The sequence below is a fragment of the Astatotilapia calliptera genome, chromosome 6 (assembly GCF_964374335.1).
Source record: "Astatotilapia calliptera chromosome 6, fAstCal68.1, whole genome shotgun sequence".
Lineage (NCBI taxonomy): Eukaryota > Metazoa > Chordata > Actinopteri > Cichliformes > Cichlidae > Astatotilapia > Astatotilapia calliptera.
The window spans coordinates 21087854-21106133 of record NC_137427.1 but is presented as its reverse complement, the minus strand read 5'-3'; the positions used below and the strand labels follow the sequence as shown (position 1 = coordinate 21106133).

The window sequence follows — 18280 nt, the reverse complement described above, 5'->3', positions numbered from 1 at the left end:
AAGAAGAAAGACAGCGCCTTGTGGTGTGACAAACTGTATTTGTAAAGATCAAACACTGATAAAAGTGTAAAACCGAAAATCAGTCAATCTTAAGAATACACAAAAACAAAATAATTGGTGTGCAAGGAATGTAACCACGGTGCTTTCCATGAAAATGTTAGCAAAGGAAAGACTAAATGTAGTGGTACGTCAGTCCATATCAGACAGATTATTAGGAACGGCACAGACAGAATAAAAGTTTTAAATATGAAGCCATTGAATCTTGAAGTCAGTGTAATACTTTCTAAAATGTGCTGCCTAAACTGACTATTTCCCTTTCAGATATCAAGGCACAGGGCACACAGTCATTGCCACCAACCTTAACTAGAGCCTTCTTTCACTGTGAAAAGCCAGCAGTCAGCTTTTGCAATTACTCAGTTTCTTATACTGGATTATAAAGAATTATTCGCAAGGACTGCGTTATTTAAACTGGACTCTAACTTTTAAATTACATCCCGTTCTTTAGTTTTTGGCCAAATTTGATATACCTCTTCTAACCTCTAATAGCTCTTGGTCTACTTCAAACCAAACCTCTAAAATTTAAAGAACTGAGAACAGAAGACAAGAGAATAAATGAAAAGAAAAGTCAGCCTTGTGAGCTCCAGCAGCAGTAATGACAGAGTAATGAGCAAGAGGAAACATAAACTACATCTCCAACCCATACAGTGTACACAGCAGCCATATTTCATTATCAGTGAATCACATAAAAACACTGCTGAAACTCCAAAGCAGATAATCAGAATGATTTTGTGCTGTGTGGTGTGCGGGTAACAGATGAAGCCAATAGGTTGAGTAAGTCTCATTTTCTCAGGGCCAACATTTCATCTCCGAAATTAATCAGATTTCAAATGACCAAATGCATTTAGGTCTCCTTCCGGTGCAAAAATGTAGTTGGAAAAAAAGCCCGTGAACAGTCGAGGTGCCCCGAACATCACACGGTCTTGTTTACTCCCAGTGCACCTGCCGTCAGTTAACCAGCCCACAGATGCTAAACACAGCAAGCACAGAGCCAAGCGAAGAAAACCTTTATAAAAAGTTGAAATAGAAATGGTGCCCTTGTCGTTAGAATAAAAAGAGTGCTTTTGTAAAATACCTGCTAAAACTCTTCCATCAGCCTTTCTGTCTAATTTATCCTCCACATCATTATGGATAAGTGCCTATCTAGGCAAGACTTCCCTATAAAGGATCCCATTTACTTTATCTTCTCTGTTTCTTACCCCGAGCCTTCATACATCTTTAAAGACAATCCGAGTCTTCGGCTAATTTAATTAGCAGCCTCATCCAGGTTAGGCAGACAGGTAAGGTAGGATTTGGGCATCGCTTCTGACTCTGATACTATCTGATACGTGATCAATTTAACCAGTTACTGTGTATGTGACTGCAGACGCAGTCATAAAGAGCCATGTGCCTGTTGTAAAGTACAACTGATGCATGTAGATCATGTAAAACAGCTACTTTTGCATTAAAACAAATAAAAGTTGCACCTCAAATGATCTGTATTATGGTTTTAAGGCCTTGTTTCTTTTTATAGCACGAGTTTGCAAACTTTTGGCTTTTAGGAGTATAGAACATTTATGCTATACTCCTGCTTTAGAGCCCGAGTCATTGATGAGGTTAGACTGATTTATTTCATTGCTAATAAAGTGCTAAAAAAACCCCACAAACGTAATATTAAATTAAGATACTTAACATCAGAGGAAATTAAGAAAGAAAAGGAGGACTCCAAGCAGTTGCACTATGTAAACACTAGAGGGTGCTGCTAACATATTTTTTCTTTCATGCACTCAACATCTCCAAGAAATGATCTGCATGTTATGATAGCCCCAGTGTTTACAGCTAATATAAATTAAATGTGCCCATTGCTGATCACATGTTTCGTGTGCTGCAGGGCATCCAAAGGAAATCGTTTCAGTTGTATCAAAGGAGACATGTAAGCAAGAAAGAAAGAAAGAAAGAAAGAAAGAATAGAGATGTGCTACACTCTGCCATAAATGTCACAGCATGGTGTTTTCCTCTCTCTCATTCATATACATATATGAATGAACAGTAACCCAGTTTTCTCATCTCCCTGTCAGTAGTAATCGGTCTCTTGCAGCTGGCTGTTTCTATTTCTGTTCCCCGTCTTTTACTTTGTTCCTGACGTTGACTGGACCCCTTGCTCTGCAACTACCTTCTCAATACCTTCACCAATCTCCGCCATTTATCTCCCTAATCTTTTTCCTTCCTCATCGACCCTTCCCACATCTCCATCTCATCTCCGAGTGCTTCTCCTGTTCCTGGCCCGCGTGGTCCTTGCTCCTTCCTTGACGATGACCGAGGGCAGGTCTTTCAAGGTGTTGGCAGCCGTCTTGCTCCAGTAGTTGACCTCTTTGTAGACCCGGTACACCCAAAGCTTCAGGTCAAGCAGACCGGTTGGGACATTTACCTGCCAATGACAAGAGGAGACAACCGTAAACCATGCTTTAGTTTCAGTCCAACACTTTCACCTTTACCACCTCAGGACCTACCTCCAAGCCCTCCACACTAGGAGTCAGGGAAGTCGTGCCTTCAGCAGCTTTGAGGAGTTCTCCAGTGCTAAGTATGAGCAGCGGCAACCTTTCTTTCACCAGCTTCCTCTTGTTCTCATACTTGCCCTTCTTCCCACCACCCAGCTCCTCCTCCTCTTTGGCAACAGCTTTCTCTAGCAACTTTTGGCATTGTAGCAACGCCGAGTGGATGCGCCAGAGTTTGTCTCTGGTATCCAGCTGGGAAGAAGGAGGAGGGACAGACACCAGACGACGGTCAGTCACATCCTCGGTGAAGTTCTCCTTCTTTCTCTTGGGAAAGAAAAAGAGAAACGCAAGACAAACGTGTCAGACTTTGTAACAAAAGTGAGGTTTTTTTTGAAAGAATATCAATCAGAGAGAGAGAGATAGAAATAGAAGAAGGGGAAACTGGAAAGTAGTATAAGTGGAGGTCTGTTTTCAGCAAGTCATTACATTACTTTCAACTGCAGTTTGGCCTTTACAGAGGACCACTGACAATGAGGCAACAGGGACTTCCTCCTAATGCAAAAGGAATTTGCTTGGGATCATTTACTAAAGGCTGTCACATTATAGTGGAATTTTCACTTAGTCCAGTTCCAGTAAAGACTTACTAAGTAAACAAGTAAAAGGTTCAAATAACAGACGCACCATAGAAGCAATGGCAAGGTCTTGAATAATCAGGCCCCATATTATCTCACTGACATGGTATCACCCCATTAAAGCACTTCACTCTCAGACTGCAGGCTTCTTTGTGGTTCCTGAGTATTTGAAAGTAGAATGGGAGGCAGAGCCTTCAGCTTTCAGGCCCGTCTTCTGTGGAACCAGCTTCCAGTTAGGATTCAGGAGACGGACACCCTCCCCACTTTTAAGATTAGGCTTAAAACTTTCCTTTGTTATAAAGCTTATAGTTAAGGCTGGATCAAGATACCCTGAATCCTCCACCCCCTCCCTTAGCCTGGTTCTGCTTTAGCTTCCTTCCTGTTAAAAGGGAATTTTTCCTTTCCACTGTTGCTAAGGTGCTTGCTCATGGGGGGGGGGGGGGGGGGGGGGGGGGGGGTCACATGATTGTTGGAGTTTTCTCTGTTTCCTTTGTATTGTTGTAGGGTCTTTACCTTACAATGTAAAATGCTTTGAGGTAACTGTTCCTGCAATTTGATGCAATATAAATAAAACTGAACTGAATTGAAACTGTGATTTAAATATTCACTAAACTAAATATGGATTTTTTTTTTTAAGTAGTCTAAGAATGAATGTCCTTCAAGAAGCCTGGAGAACCAACTCATCTTTCAATGTTGGCTGCTGTTTGTTCTGTTCTCTTCTCTCTGTCAAGATGACCCACATTGCCTCAGTGATGTTGATGTCCGGACTAATCCATGACTGATCGTGTCCCACTGTGTGTATTTTAATCCAGGTATACTTTTACTGCATTGACAGTGTGTTTAGGATCATTGTTAAGCTGTAATAGGCCAACTGGACACTTTCTACAAAGCATAGGTATTGTGGTACAGTGGATCAAAATCTGCTGTTACTTTTCTTCATTCATAATTCTATTGACTTTGACAACATCTCCGACACCACTGGTTGATATGCGGCCCCGAACCATAACAGAGCCTCTACCATGATTTGCAGATGGCTGTAGACACTTGGCCATCTGTAAAACACACAAATGGCCGAGTTGTGCCCCTTTCCCCAATTACCTTTAATACAATACTGACAGTTTTACCAAAAATTTCAAATTCAGATTCATCACTTCATGAGACCTGTTGTCACTAATTTTAAGTCAAGTTCTTGCATAATTTTCCATTGAGAACATTTCAGAGGAGGCTTTGACAAATGGCACGTGGATCAGCTGAAGAGCTAGGTGCATCTCTCAGGTCCTGCGCCAGGTCTTTGCTGAGCTGTTTTGTATTTCATAAGGACATGACTTTCAGTTACTGTTCATCTACTGTAGACAGTCTTTTAGGCCTGATACCTCTTCTTTTCTCCCCCACTTGTCCAGTCAAATTGTGAGGATACACTGCACGCTGTGCAAAGATGTACCGAGTGTTCAGCCAATAGCTCTTTGGGAATCACCTTTTGTGACAGGCTAGTAGTAACAAAATGCCTAGACATGCAATGCAAGTTATCTGCTTAAGACTGCCTTTAAAATAAAAAAAAATAAAAAAATTACAAGAAGGTTTGGCTCCTTGAAAAGAAAATTGGAAAAATCTTTCTGCCATTCTGCTGAGGCATTAATGTGTAACCCTGCAAGTCAGAACTAGCCTGACACAGCGGCCTGAATGTGGCCTGTGTGCTTCGAAAGTCAGCAAAGGAAATTTATATTTACTCCTGGCGTGAGTCAGGCAGTTATGGATACACCAAGAATTGTTTTCAAAGCCAGAAACAGTGCACTTATGGAGTATTAGGAGTTCTGATAAGCTCTGGAAATGGCTTAAGTGGTTTTCAAGAGGAAATTGATGTTGCAAACCTGGGTTTTCCCACCCAGTATGCAAAAGAGTGGGGCAGCGTGCCTGGAGACAATAACACGATAAAAAATAATCTTCAATAGTGTGCATTTGATTCACTGACACTTGCGTGCCAAAGATTTGGAAGAAGATCTGTTTCAGTGTCAGTGCTTTCCAGGTGTGGTATAAAACAAAAATGCAGATGAATATACACAAATTTCTGTGTGACAAGCTAAGACAAGTCCAACTCGTACATAACATGTTCACTGGAAGGTAACCTGCAAACCGTGAGGGGGGGGGGGAAGGAGAAAAGGGGGTAAATTTGGATATTGGTGATAAAGGGAGTCACATGGATGGAAGTGAAGCAGTGTGCCCGGCCACTCCCTTGCTCCTAGCAAGGCCACATGAAAGGAAGGATGGATAAGGCAAACTGGCAGGAAACCAAGAAGTTGTAATAAACAGTCGCTCTCACACCTTTTGGCAAAGTGAGGCAAGCTGGTGGAAAAGAGATGAAGGCTTTGTGCCCAAGCATTGATGACTGTGTGCCAAAAACACCCACCTATGTCATTCCAAACACTTCACCCCCTCTCTGCTCTGCATTCCTACCCCCTGCTGTCCTAGACATAATTTCCTTCTATTTCAAACACACACACACTCACTCACACTCTCTCTCTCTCTCTCTCTCTCTCTCTCTCTCTCTCTCTCTCTCTCTCTCTCTCTCCCCCTTCTTATCTTGCACTTGCACACATCCCTTTCATCATCCTTTTGTACTCTCTCTTACATACATACATACATACACACACTTTGACAGTGTAGCTCCTTGGAAACACACACACACACACACACACACACACACACACACAGAATATCTATTAATTTTCCTTTTAACCTTGGCCCATTTCTCTCTGTCACGCACACACTCTTCCTCAGACTTTCTCTCTCTCGCTCACTCTAAAAGCAAACTGTGACCTGCTGGCAGGCTGCAGCCAGTGTGTGTGTGTGTGTGTGTGGGGGGGGGGGGGGGGGGGGATAAGTTCTTATACTCACAAAGAGTTCCAGTAAGGTGGAGCACTCATAGTGCAGCAGATCGGCTAGAGCAGCGGCCCTTGCCGGCGCGGTTCTGCTCCCATTCGAGCCGTTTATGCCTCTGGTCGACCTCCCTGCCATTGAACCTCAACTTGAAGACGCGCTCACTTGTGGTAGCAGCAGAGCAGACCAGCCCCTAATATACTCCCGGTTACGCCTGCTTCATCCCGATATCATCGGATTCCCGGCTCATTTCAGCCTGCCCATCAGCTCCCACTCAGCGCTGCGTTAATTAGAGCCACAGAGTCAGTCTTGTCTGAGGTTTCCGTAAAACCACTTCGGTTTGTCCGACCTCCTCTGCTTACAGTTCGGTACTTGTATTACAGAGTTTAAGGCCAAATCTCCGCCCTTTCCCCGGGGAACTTGATGCCTGACTGGAGGAATTTAACTGGACAAGCGGGGGCGGAGGAGAGGAGTGAGGAGGAGCTCATCAACTTATTCATGAGCAGCTTATCCGATTTACTGGTAGTGACCGAGCCGAGATAGTCTAAATTTAAGTAGTGTGTGTGTGTGTGTGTGTGTGTTCCCCAATGATAACAAATAAGAGACCAAAAAAAAAAAAAAAAATCAACAGCTGAAACTAGAAGTTGCCATCATCGCTATGGAGACTGACCTCCTAACCACAGCGCTCGAGGACAGGAGCTCACTCCAAATTAGGCCACTTCCGGCTCGTCACATCATCAGGTGGAACTTTAATGATGTAATCACTTGTGTCTAACAGGAGGATTACCTAATTACGCAAGAAATATAGCGTCGTCTTTGTTAGCGCAGTCATAGAAAGCAAATCATATTTTTAAAGGAAAAACAAATCAGAGAAAATATTTTTTCCACAACCTAAATATTAAATTCTAAGAGCAAAAATAAGTGGAATAGTTTTCAGGAGAACTTCCACAGAAAGGGCAGGTCACAGCTAAAGATTTAAGTGTGATCTGCCCTGGGATCTAACTTTCTATATAGAATGGACACTTTATCAGGTATGCCTTACTAATGCCGGATTGACACCGAAAATCATACCACGTTAAAAGTTTAAATCACCCTTTTCCCCTCCATTCTAATGCTCTTCAGCAGGTTTTCTTGACCGTGCTAAAATGCCTAAATGGACTGGGTTGCTACCTTGTGATTGGCTGATTAGATAGTGGTGTTGAAACCTAGTTAAACAAGTGTACCTAACAAAGTGTGCATAGGCCTAACATTGACATTTTCTCAAACTGGTGCCTTGTTTTGCGAGGAATGTAACTACAGTTATTATTCTCCACAAGAAAATGAAATGAAAATGGACAGTCAAGTGGATTTTTAACTACTAAAAAGAAAATGATAACCAAATTATTTATACAGCACATTTAATGCAAGTAGTCAACAATGAACACTGAATGATAAACAATAAAAAGCGTATATACACTTTAAAAACGGAACTAAGAGAGAATTACAAAATAAGATAACCACTCTAACGTGATTAAAAAAAGGATACATTTTAGAATGATTTTAGGTGATTTGTGACAGTGCAAGGGAAGGTTTACAAGATGGTAGTGATACTTGCTATGATGTATGATTTCGAGACGGAGGCACTGACAAAAAGACAGGAGGCAGAGGTGAAGAGAGACAGCAGTTAGAAGATAAAGTTATAGAGCAAAGTCTGAAGTGGTTTGGACATGTGCAGAGGAGGGATAGTACATTGGACAAATGGTGCTGAAGATGGACCTAGCAGGCAAAGGAAAAGAAGATAATCCACAAAGGGCTGGTGTAATAGAGGAGCATGCCAGAAACAGAGTGACATGAAAGCAGATGATCCGCTGTGACGACCCCCAAAGAGAGCAGCTGGAAGAAGAAAAAGAAGCAGCTTATCTGTGTTGGTCAACTGTCATTTGTGGGTTAGTGGCGTCACAGTTGCAGTACCACTCCTGTCCTGCAGGTGGCAGTGCAGTCTAAACGGGAACGCTGAGCGACGGCTAATGACAGCAGCTAACCTTACAGCAATTTCCCTTGTTTTGTTTATTAAAGAAGGAAAATGGACAACTCTCTTGCCTCTTATATTCACAGGTACACCGTTATCGCTTTTTAATCGGGAGGCAGAGCTCTAGCTCCGGTTACAGGTATGAACTCTCTGGTTGGATACGGAGTGTCCTCCGACTCCGACAGCGATGGCGCTGCAGAGGATGTAAACAGTGGCAAAGCTGGGTGAGTAAAAATAAAAATGTATCGCAAACACCACTCGGCTAGCCTGGAATAATAATAACATCTCTTCGTTCTGTTATTGTGTCGTTTTGAAGCTGTGGGAAAACTTGTGAAGAGGAAGCGCCTTTTAAAAAGACCCGCAACTTTTTGCTGGAGTCTGGTTCCGCTTCCAGTGAATCGGAGGCAGAGGACGAGGATCCAGAGCCCTCACCACCACCTACGTCGGCAGCCCGCCCTTCCAAACTGCCTACTCCTTCACTGGACTCCATCACCTCTAAAAAACTGCCCTCTCCAGCGCTAAATGCGTCATCTGACAGCAGCGTGTTTGCCAACCCATTTAAGGCTCAAGCAGACCAGAAGCTCAGCGCCCTGCAGAAGCACGTCCCCCTCACCATGCAGGCCAAACCCTCCCAGATAGGAGGTAAAAGGATATGCATGTCCTACAGGAAAGATGGAAGGTGCAGGTTTGGGATCAAATGTAAATTTGCTCATGACAGTGACCTCCAGAAGCCAGTCATCTCCACTGACTGTCATCCACCTGAGAGTGAAGAGACACCAGAAACTGGAGGCGGTTCATCTGGCGGAAGGTCCCAGAGGGAAACAAAGGAGGAAGAGCCAGAAGGGCAGCATGTGAAGAAGAAGAGGGTCGGACTGAGTGACAGCTTGATTCCTCCTAAAAGAGCTATGAAGCAATATACGATGCAAAGGAACAGAGAGCGAGCCAATATGTCCTGACTCACTTCTAGTTACATTACGTCTTCCAGACACTTTGATTCAATACTACTTATATCCCACATACAGAGTAGGAGCCTGCCTAATAAAATTTAAACACTCTGATGCAAAGAGTTGGGGTTTGAACCACCAACCACACTGCTAATGGCTCTAACAACTGGACTGCTGCTCCTGTTGAAAAGAGGAAACTGGAGGGCTTTCAGAGCACATTCAATAAAAAACACTTTGGATAAATGTTAAGATGTTTATTTACAACTTTTAAGTGGACTGTTTGCTCTAACACAAATCTAATGTGAGAGATCAGAGAGATGCCGCTGACACATAAAGTTTCTACATAGCTTTGCTTATCAAATTACATTAAACAAATCTTATTGACAAATCAGTGCTTGCTGTTGATAGGCTTACATTTGAGTCGCAGTGTTCAAGGGTACATTTCAGCTCCTAAAAGTCTTGTAGAGTTAAACTATAGGGGTTATCATTTCCTTCAAAGCTGCACTAATGTCATTAAAAAAAGAGACAAAATCTGGAATATGCACAATCTGTAAATTTTGGTGTCTTTTCCAAGTTTTGAAATGTCTTTTTTTGTAGATTTAGCTGATTTCTAACCTTGTTAAATAAAAAGTGTCACAGGAAAGCTGGACAATAAATGAGTGTTTCCCCACACACACACACACACACACACACACACACACACACACACACACACACACACACTGAGGGAGTTTATAACTTTCTCATGTGTTTCATGATATAAATTAAACCGATTTATTCCAGTAGGAACTTTGATGCTGCACATTACACATTAGATGTGCTGTATATTACTAAGAGGTATGCTATGTTATTGCATAATAGCAACAGCTGTGCAACAAGACCTCATCAATATATACACACACACACACACACACACTCATAAGTGGCTAGTTACAGGACTGTTAGGTACAAAGGCAACAACATACACATACAAACGCATATCTTTCCCTGATACGAAGTCTAAAAATCTACCAAATGTGACGATGAGTGAGCATTACATAATATACCAGTGAGCCTACATTTACCTCAAACGTGGTGAAACAGTATGTCAGGTCACTGGTAACATAAACTGCCTCTAGATTACGTTCTGTTGGCATCCTTTTTGTTTTACATGAGGGTCTGCTGCATGTGTCTCCCAGTGCCATCAGCTAGGACCTCCCCCTGCCCGGCCTGCTCCCAGATCACACCATCCTCCCCCACCACTTCTGTCTGCTGAAGAGAGGTGGTTGAGGGAGAGGAGGAAGAGAGCACTGGATTGTCCAACATAAAGCTGTCCCCGCTGGTGGAGACGGGAACCTGGCTCTGGGTTTGCGAAGTGGACATTAGAGGAGGGCTCGGGGATGCTGTCTGCAGAGGCTGGAGCTGCTGAGAGGCTGCTAGAATGGGGATCTGCTGGATGTGGGTCTGGGACTGGCTGACAGGCTGGAAGGTCATCTGCAGGATTTGTGTCTGGCCCTGGCTCTGCTGCTGGGAAGTGTATGACTGAAGAGGCTGGAGCTGCGGTTGATGCTGGGTCACCACTGAGTTGGAATGGAGGGTCAGCTGTTGGATTTGGGGCTGCTGGGGCTGCTGGGCAGTCTGCACAAACTGGACGGGCATCTGAAGCTGGAGCTGGGTCTGCTGCTGGTTCTCGGCCGGTGATGGGGGGTCGATAGGGGACAGAGCAATTGTCACAGGCACCTGCATGGTGTGGAGGCTCTGATCTTGTCCCAGCAAAACCACCTGGTGACTCACCTGCTGGGTCACATGACCCATCTGGGAGACCTGAGGCACATGCTGCCCATCCTGGCCCAGCTGGTCCACCTGGCCATCTTGCCCAACTTGGTTCGCATCCAAGCCAGTGACCTCTGCTTGCGCAGGATTTCCCGGGAGCTCCAAGAGAGAGGCAGGGGTTGTGATGAGAGCGCCGGCATTTGCTGCCAGCGCCTCAGCAATTAGCACCTCCGGGTGGCTCTTGGCCTTGTGTGCCACCACGCAGTCCTTCTTCTCAAACTTCTTTCCACAAATAGAGCAGGAGAACTGATAGGTAGCATCAGCATCGTGCTTCTTCATGTGCCAGTTGAGAGATGCCTTCTGGCGACAAGTGAAGCCACAGATCTCACACCTATTCACACCAGGAAGCAAGAAATTTAATGAACCACTGAGCTGAAAATAAACTGAGAAAACAAAACGTGTGAACAGAGAAGTACTGACTGTAGGGGCTTTTCTCCAGTGTGTATCATGCGGTGCACGGCCAGATTGTGGGAACTCTTGAAGGCGCGAGCACAAAACTCACAGATGTAGTCCCTCTGGTCTAGTTCCCAAAAAAAGACTCAATTACAGATGGATTATCCATGTAATTTCATTGATTAGAACTAAAAATAAGCACAGAAACTAATGCATTGTTTTATACCATCATGAGCAGACGTTTACATGCACTCATCATGGACATGAATATTCTGGTAATTTGAGCTTTTTAATGATTTTTCCTTGAACTGTTCTTTTTCCAGGGTGGAATGATTGTACAGCACACATCTTTAATTACTTTAAAAAAACAAGACTTGGGTGCACAAGTTTGAATTTATTTTGGATTTTCTCAAATTCACACAGGGTCAAATATATACATACACCCTGACTAACATTTTGTTAAATGTCCCTTAACAAGTTAAACACATTTGGTAGCCACCAACAAGCCTAATAGCTGGTTATTTGATATATTTCTTAGAAGAATTAGCAGAGGTCATTTAAATAGCTGGTTTCCTGGTACAGACCCAGTTTAGTCCACAAATATTTGGGTTAAAGTTGGGGCTTAGAGAAGACCATTCCAGAAGCTTAATGTTAGCCTGCTTTATCGATCCCAAAACCAGTTTTGATGTGGGTTTCACATCATTGTCCTGTTGGAACACCCAACTGTGTCCAAGTTTCATCTGTTTAGCTGATGACTTAAAGTGGAAGAATGTGGCAGTAGTCCTCCTTCATTATTACATCCACTTTGTGCAACGTACCAGTACCACTGACAGCAAAACAGCCACAGAGCATGCTGCTACCACCACCATGCTTGACAGTTGGTACAGTATTCTCAGGTTTCAAAGCCTCAACTTCACTCCTCCAAATGTCTAACTATAAAACATTTCTCCTGAAGCCATTTGGCTTGCCCATGTAGGCAGCTGCAAATTTCAGCCACATTTCAAGGTGTCAAATTTGGAGCAGGGGCTGCTTCTTTTCTTGGTCAGCGGCACCCTCTTGCCAGCATAAAAAGTATATCTGTTGTACTCAATTAGAATAACCAATGAAACGATAATAGGCCTTGGACTTGTCAAGTTGAAATACACTGTAGAACCTTCAGCAACACTTATTAAAAGATTTGAGTGTTGTGATGGCATCAGCCACACAGGGGTAAATTAGTCCATTTTTCACTCGATTAGTTTTCTTTGCAGTTTTCTTCATTAATATAATTCATTAATCATTTGGTTAAACCTAACACTGGTATTATGAGGCGCGCACATAGTAACATTGTGTGGTTTTTCTAAAATGTTTTGTTATATTAATTATGTTTCTCTTTCTTTGAGTTACCTGGGTTTGGGCGGTGGCTGTTTCCTGTCTGGGCAAAAGGCGTGGCTGAGGACTCTGGGGACAAAATGCCTGCTCAGCAGGACCAACCATGGGCTTACCAGGAGCAGGGGTGTTTTAGGTTTAGTTAGGTTATTCTGTGCTTAGTTAATATTAGTGTGTGTTTTTGTTTCCCCCCCCCTATTGTGTTCAAATGGTTTGGCCAAATCATTATAAAAGCTACCCTCATGTGTCTTTGTAATTAGGTCAGTTTGTGAGTCAAGTTGTGTCTCACTTTGTTTTGTTTAAGTTTCTGGAAATTACTTTTTGTAGAGTTATATTTAGTTGACCTGTTTTATGGGCCTGCTAAGTATGGTTTTGAATTTTGTTAATTTTGGACTTTTTGAGGGTTAAAATAAAGAAAACCCTTTTTGAAGATTTTTTTTGCCTGTGTCCTCTTTGCTTTGGCTGCTTGGTCCCTCACAGTGTATGCTTATATTTGAGCCTGTTTTTTAACCTGTGTGGATCAAAGAAAATCCAAAATAAAGTCAAACTTTCGCAGTCAGTTTTTGTTTTTTTAAAGTCATTAAAGTTGTATGCTGTACAATCACTCCACCCTGGAAAAAAATAGAAAAAAGTTCAAAGAAATCATCAAAAGCCCAAAATTATAATGACACCCGTGCCCATGATAAGTGGATGTAAACCTCTGAAAACAAATGTACATGCGTACCTGTGTGGTGCTTTGCATGACGCAGCAGCTGCTTCTGTAGGCGGAAAAGCCTCCCACAAGAAGGATGAGGACAAACATACTTCTTCTTGAGTAAGTGCTGGTACTTTATATGGTGCTGGAGTTTAAAGCAAAGAACAGATTAGTTACTGCTGCTTTGTGTTTGTGTGTGTGCGTGTGTGTGCGGCAAACCTGTAAGTAGCGAGGATGAGCCAGCACTGTCCCACATCCTTCCATTTCGCAGCGCACATACTGAACTGGGGGCTTCTTCCTGTGTGAGCGAAGCCAGTTACTATCTTATACTTAACCATCTATGTCTATACAAAGTTCATGACTGATTTCAGATAACGAAGCACCAACACAGACATCAACTTCACCTTCTCTTTGGCAGCCGTGGGGTTTTGTCGTCTTTTTTCCGCCGACCTCTCCTAACACAGCCAAGACAAAAAAATGTAAAAAATGACATAATTGTGTATACCGGGAAATCAAAGCCATGCTCTGCTATATGTGAACACAAAGCCATTGTGAAGTGAGGTACGTTTAAATAAGCACATGTTAAATTTAGAAGGAGGAGCAGCTGGTTAGTATTTTAAAACAGGCAGACTGAATGACTCCGTGTCTTATTGATGACATTTCCAATCACATATGTTTTCGTTCTATATTGAGTACACAATGCAGCTGCACTTACAAAGCATGTATTGTTTGCTGATGCAGTATGCATACAAATGGACCACACTACTTGAAAATCACTGCACTTTGTATTTTGACCCTTGTCATCACTCAGGCTGTAGTGCAACAAAGCAAACAAAAAAACAAAGTCTGAAATTTTTAAATGGTTGCATCAGTACTGAAAGCATTTGACTATGCTTTCTTGTGCACTGCGCCAAGCACTGTGGGTCAAAAGGGCTTGAGAAGCATGTTTACCCTTCTTTCAGAATGTAAACAGATGCTCTCCCTGTGTGCTAAGTCATTACTTTTTGCCTACTCTCTGCCATAGTTTGTTTTGATCCTGTCTCTCTATACTCCCCCTCCTCAGTAGCAGCAGATGGCTGCCTCTGCCTGAGCCTGGTTCTGCTGGAAGTTTCCTTCTGTTAAATGGGAGTTTTTTCTTCCCAGTGTTGCCAAGTGCTTGCTCATAGGAATTTGCCTGATCTGATTGTTGGGGGTTTCTCTCCAATATTGTCACTGGTATTGTTGGCATACCATATTTCTACACTATGTACCTAATCCTTTTTCTGGGATACTAAATGCTGCAGCTTGCCTTAGTCCAGACCTTTGAATCCATCCACTTGAATGAGTTTACAGATTCATCTAGCATCAGATCAATGAACACTGCAGGAGGACTTAAAAAAAAAATAAAAAAATAAAAAAATAGCGACTACTGCTAATGTCAAGCGGTGCTCCATGATGGCGATATTCTATGAGGCGAGCGCTCCTTTGTTTTTAGCACCCAAAATCCAAAACTCCTCCAATGACAAACAGATGAGCATGTCTGGCAAAACCAGTATGTTGCCATGGCTACACATTAGCATTAACTTAAAACAGTGTTGGGTTTAATTGGATAAATTGGACTTCAGTGATTGGTTAACAAAAGCTGATTAGGAATGGAGGATGTGTAGATGCGTTTGCAGTTCTGTCTGGTTTCAGCTCATGGCACTCACAGTCTGGTACTGCACTTACTTCCTGGGTCCATCCGGATCTTCCACTACTTCCTCTTCAAGCTTTACTTCCTCCTGCATGCTCTCTACATTGTCTGAACCTTCCACTTTTATCTCAGCAACCTCCTTCTCTTTCTTCAGTGGTTTCTCCTTTTCTTTCTTCTCCTTGGGTCTAGGAGGAACTCTGCGCTTTGGTTTAGGAGCATCCCTAAAAAATAAAACAGGAGAAAAAATTCCAATCAAAAAACAGTAATTACATATGAACAACCCAATCCCTCTCATACAAAACCACAAACCTTTCAACCTTCGGGTCGTAGCTTTGATCATTTAAGTCGTCTCTAAAGGGAACATCTTCCTCGCTGCTAAGGACCTCTTCTTCTTCTACACTGCTGAAAGCGGAACAATAAATTGCAAACTGTTTTTTTTTTTCTAAAAACGTTCTGCACTGGGTCAAATGATGCATTTGACATAAGCGCACCTCTGACTCTGTGGCTGGTAGTTGAGATTGTCTGGGTCATCCTGAAAAGAAGGATCTTCATCATCCAAGCCTGGTTCAGCAGCGCCGGTGTTTTCCTCCTCTTTCTTTTCACTGTAATTAAAAACACAGACCAAACTCTCCTTAGTTACACATTTGACTCTTTTTTTTTTTTTACATACATTTTAAACTGAGGGAACAAACCCAGAGTCAAGCTGAGTAAATACGGCGTGTCAGGCTGATTTCTTCTGTTGCTGCTTTTATACTTAGCCTCAGACTGCAAAGGTACCAGTAGCAAAACAACATAATCATTAGAAAAACATATTTTCCTACATAAAGAACCTGAGATCATGTGCACAACGAGATACGAGCAATAAATGTGACTTTTTAAAAACTCAGATACAAACGCTATTCTACACAGTAATTCATGACCCATGGAAAGCTAATTCGCCCTTTCAACCTGTTCTCCGTGGAAGTCCCTTTCTGATGACTTGCACACCTGCACTGAGAGCTGGACCCATTCAACCTCAGTTTAATTCTGGAGGAAGAGGACAAAGTAACAGGGAGCAAGATGTGGTGTGGTCACAGTTTGGCTTCTTTATTCTCTCTCTGACAGGACAAGGAGTTACAGTGCAACTATAATTTGACAATATGACCCCAGGTGGTCACTTCAAAGTGCACAGCCTCCCAAATGTTCAAAGGTTGCCCCTTCACTGCAGGCTCTTCCTCTGAAGACTGTCATTTGGTTTGGAGCCAGACACTCCGCTTTTATCATTAGTGATTTTCCTTGATATGAAAGACAGTTCAGCTTGTCACTGAATTTCACAGTTTACTCTCTGCTCAAGTTTTAAGCCCACAATTAAGTGGTCAGAACAGGACTTCCAGGGAGCAAGAAGGCAGTATTAAGAGGAAGTGGCCAAAATTAAGCCATTAAAGCCTGCAAGAATCACATCGTGGGTCACCAAAAGTATACTTACATTTCATACTTGTCTTTATCATCTACAGCTCCTTCCACAGCTGCATGACAGAGAGAGACACCAAAAGCGCTTTCAGCCACTAGCAACGTCATACAAACAACATTTATAAAACAGTAATTTAACTGCAAAAAAAAAAAAAAAAAAAAAAAATTGCATTCTAGATCAATTATTTGGAAGCATTATAATGAGCCAGAAACGACAGAATCCAGATGTTTCCCCCCACAAGGAATCAATAACCAGAGATACATGTTCCCAGATGTTTTTGCAAGTTCTATACAAAACAAACAGCGATTGCCCAGATGTTTTTGGTTCTTGTGTGTCTGCATGATTTGGTCTCCGAGTTAAAAAGGCCCCCACGCTAAAGCAGAGCAGCTCACTGTCAACAGGTTGCTCACCAGCTGGATTCTCCATTCCAGGTTCAGTCTTACACATGGGCTTGGCAGAGCTGTGGACAGCCCTGCCAGATGGGGTCTTGGCATGAGTCTGGGCTGAGGGGCGTCTGGAGGGAAGGGCTGGAGTGAGAGAGAGCAGTAGCATGCAGTGAGAGTGTAGAAAAGTGTCATAAAGTGTGACACGGGCCTGACATTAGTGAACACATCAGCGCTATCTGAATCAAAGACATAACTACAGGTAAATAGCATGTGCTTATACTTAAATGTAAAGTGAACAAGGAGGATATAAAGCGGCTTTTATGCAGTTGATTACCTTGGGCATCTGTGGCAGGTTTCTTGGCGTCCTCTTGTCTGCAGAAAGAAGGAAAAACATTGACTTGACGCATTTTCCTGCACAGCACCACAACATCAACATGTTTAACAAGATAATGCATTTCTGTGTTGTAGCACTTTGTAAAATATAGCCCCCTTTAAAATCAGGTAAGTTTTACTCCACCCTTCCCATACAGACAGCAGAAAGGGGACGAGCCACGATGAAGGCGTGCTTTTGACAGGAACCGACTTCACCGACACAATGTGCAAGTAAGGCGGGCTCCTTATAATCAAATGTGGTGGCCAAGTTGAAATAGGGATACTCGTTAAAGAAACAAACAAAGAAAAAACAAAAACGTACTCTGTGCCTTGAAGGCTGTATCCCTCAGCCGAACCTGCAGTATCTGAATTTTTCTTCCGCCTGGAGTTGGAAACTTTCCTCCGCTTGGTCGCACCGGCGTCCGAGCTAGGTTCGTCCTCGTCGTCGTCGCTGCTTTTGGTGTCTTTCAGCCAGGCTGGTACTGCCCTCGTTGACCTATCTCTTAAAACCCGTCCCGAAGTCTGCGGGCTCGACGTACCGCCGTTAACGTCCGCTACAGAAGCGGTGACGCCAGACCTAGGGCGGCCCGCTCCCCGGTCCCTCAGCGCCCTCCGTGGCGTACCAGCTGTACTGGTGCCCGGGGTCTCTTCTGCGGCCTTGTCCTCCGTCGGATCTTCACCTTTATTTACATTCCCGGTTCGGTCACCGGCTGGTTCCATCACCGTGAGGACACTTAGGACCACCTCAGATTCCACTTAAAGTCAGGCAGGTTTACTTGCAAACTGAGGAAAAACGGACCACATCTGCTTTAAAGCCGTTTTGATTGCAGGCGGCCTTTATCCAACAGTAGTGCATTTTCAGTTGGTTTCGTCGCAAATTAAATACATATATATATTGATTAGAAACTACAAAGTTTTCTTAATTATCTATTCAGCAATAAACCAATATAATTTTAAAGAAGCAGACACTATTTTCTTCTTCTTAAAGCTATAGTAAACCTACTTATTCGCCCGGGCCTTGAGCACAACCATTTTGTGCGCTTTGTTGCGTCTCCTTTAAGCCAAATATAAACCGAGGCTACGTTCAAGAGCGGCAGCGCTTTTCAGCAGCTGCCACAACCATCTGGATGGGCCTAACCGCCCG

The 18280-nt window shown here is 43.1% G+C and overlaps 3 protein-coding genes across 4 annotated transcripts; 1 reads left to right on the top strand and 2 right to left on the bottom strand.

Annotated features, from left to right (window-relative positions):
• Window positions 1–1648: 1648 nt before the first annotated feature.
• On the bottom strand, window positions 1649–6470 carry cntf (ciliary neurotrophic factor). The gene is made up of 3 exons (XM_026171047.2): window positions 6056–6470; window positions 2547–2855; window positions 1649–2464 (listed from the first exon to the last, which is right to left on the bottom strand). Exons 1-3 carry the CDS (start codon window positions 6173–6175, stop codon window positions 2291–2293), a joined length of 603 nt encoding a protein of 200 aa, XP_026026832.2. The 5' UTR covers window positions 6176–6470; the 3' UTR covers window positions 1649–2290.
• Window positions 6471–7985: 1515 nt separating this feature from the next.
• LOC113024186 (uncharacterized) lies at window positions 7986–9632 on the top strand. Its single transcript, XM_026171046.2, has 2 exons — window positions 7986–8269; window positions 8362–9632. Exons 1-2 carry the CDS (start codon window positions 8187–8189, stop codon window positions 8999–9001), a joined length of 723 nt encoding a protein of 240 aa, XP_026026831.2. The 5' UTR covers window positions 7986–8186; the 3' UTR covers window positions 9002–9632.
• On the bottom strand, window positions 9229–18280 carry zfp91 (ZFP91 zinc finger protein, atypical E3 ubiquitin ligase). Of its 2 annotated transcripts, XM_026171044.2 has the most exons (13): window positions 18140–18280; window positions 17459–17919; window positions 17099–17136; window positions 16789–16905; window positions 16394–16433; window positions 15420–15530; window positions 15238–15330; window positions 14964–15149; window positions 13661–13711; window positions 13476–13554; window positions 13287–13401; window positions 11222–11321; window positions 9229–11132 (listed from the first exon to the last, which is right to left on the bottom strand). In XM_026171044.2, the coding sequence occupies exons 2-13, from the start codon at window positions 17854–17856 to the stop codon at window positions 10136–10138; spliced, it is 2325 nt and encodes a 774-aa protein (XP_026026829.2). In that variant the 5' UTR covers window positions 17857–17919; window positions 18140–18280; the 3' UTR covers window positions 9229–10135. The 2 variants fall into 2 exon arrangements, with proteins under 2 accessions (XP_026026829.2, XP_026026830.2); XM_026171045.2 differs by having other exon boundaries at window positions 15238–15327; window positions 17459–18196.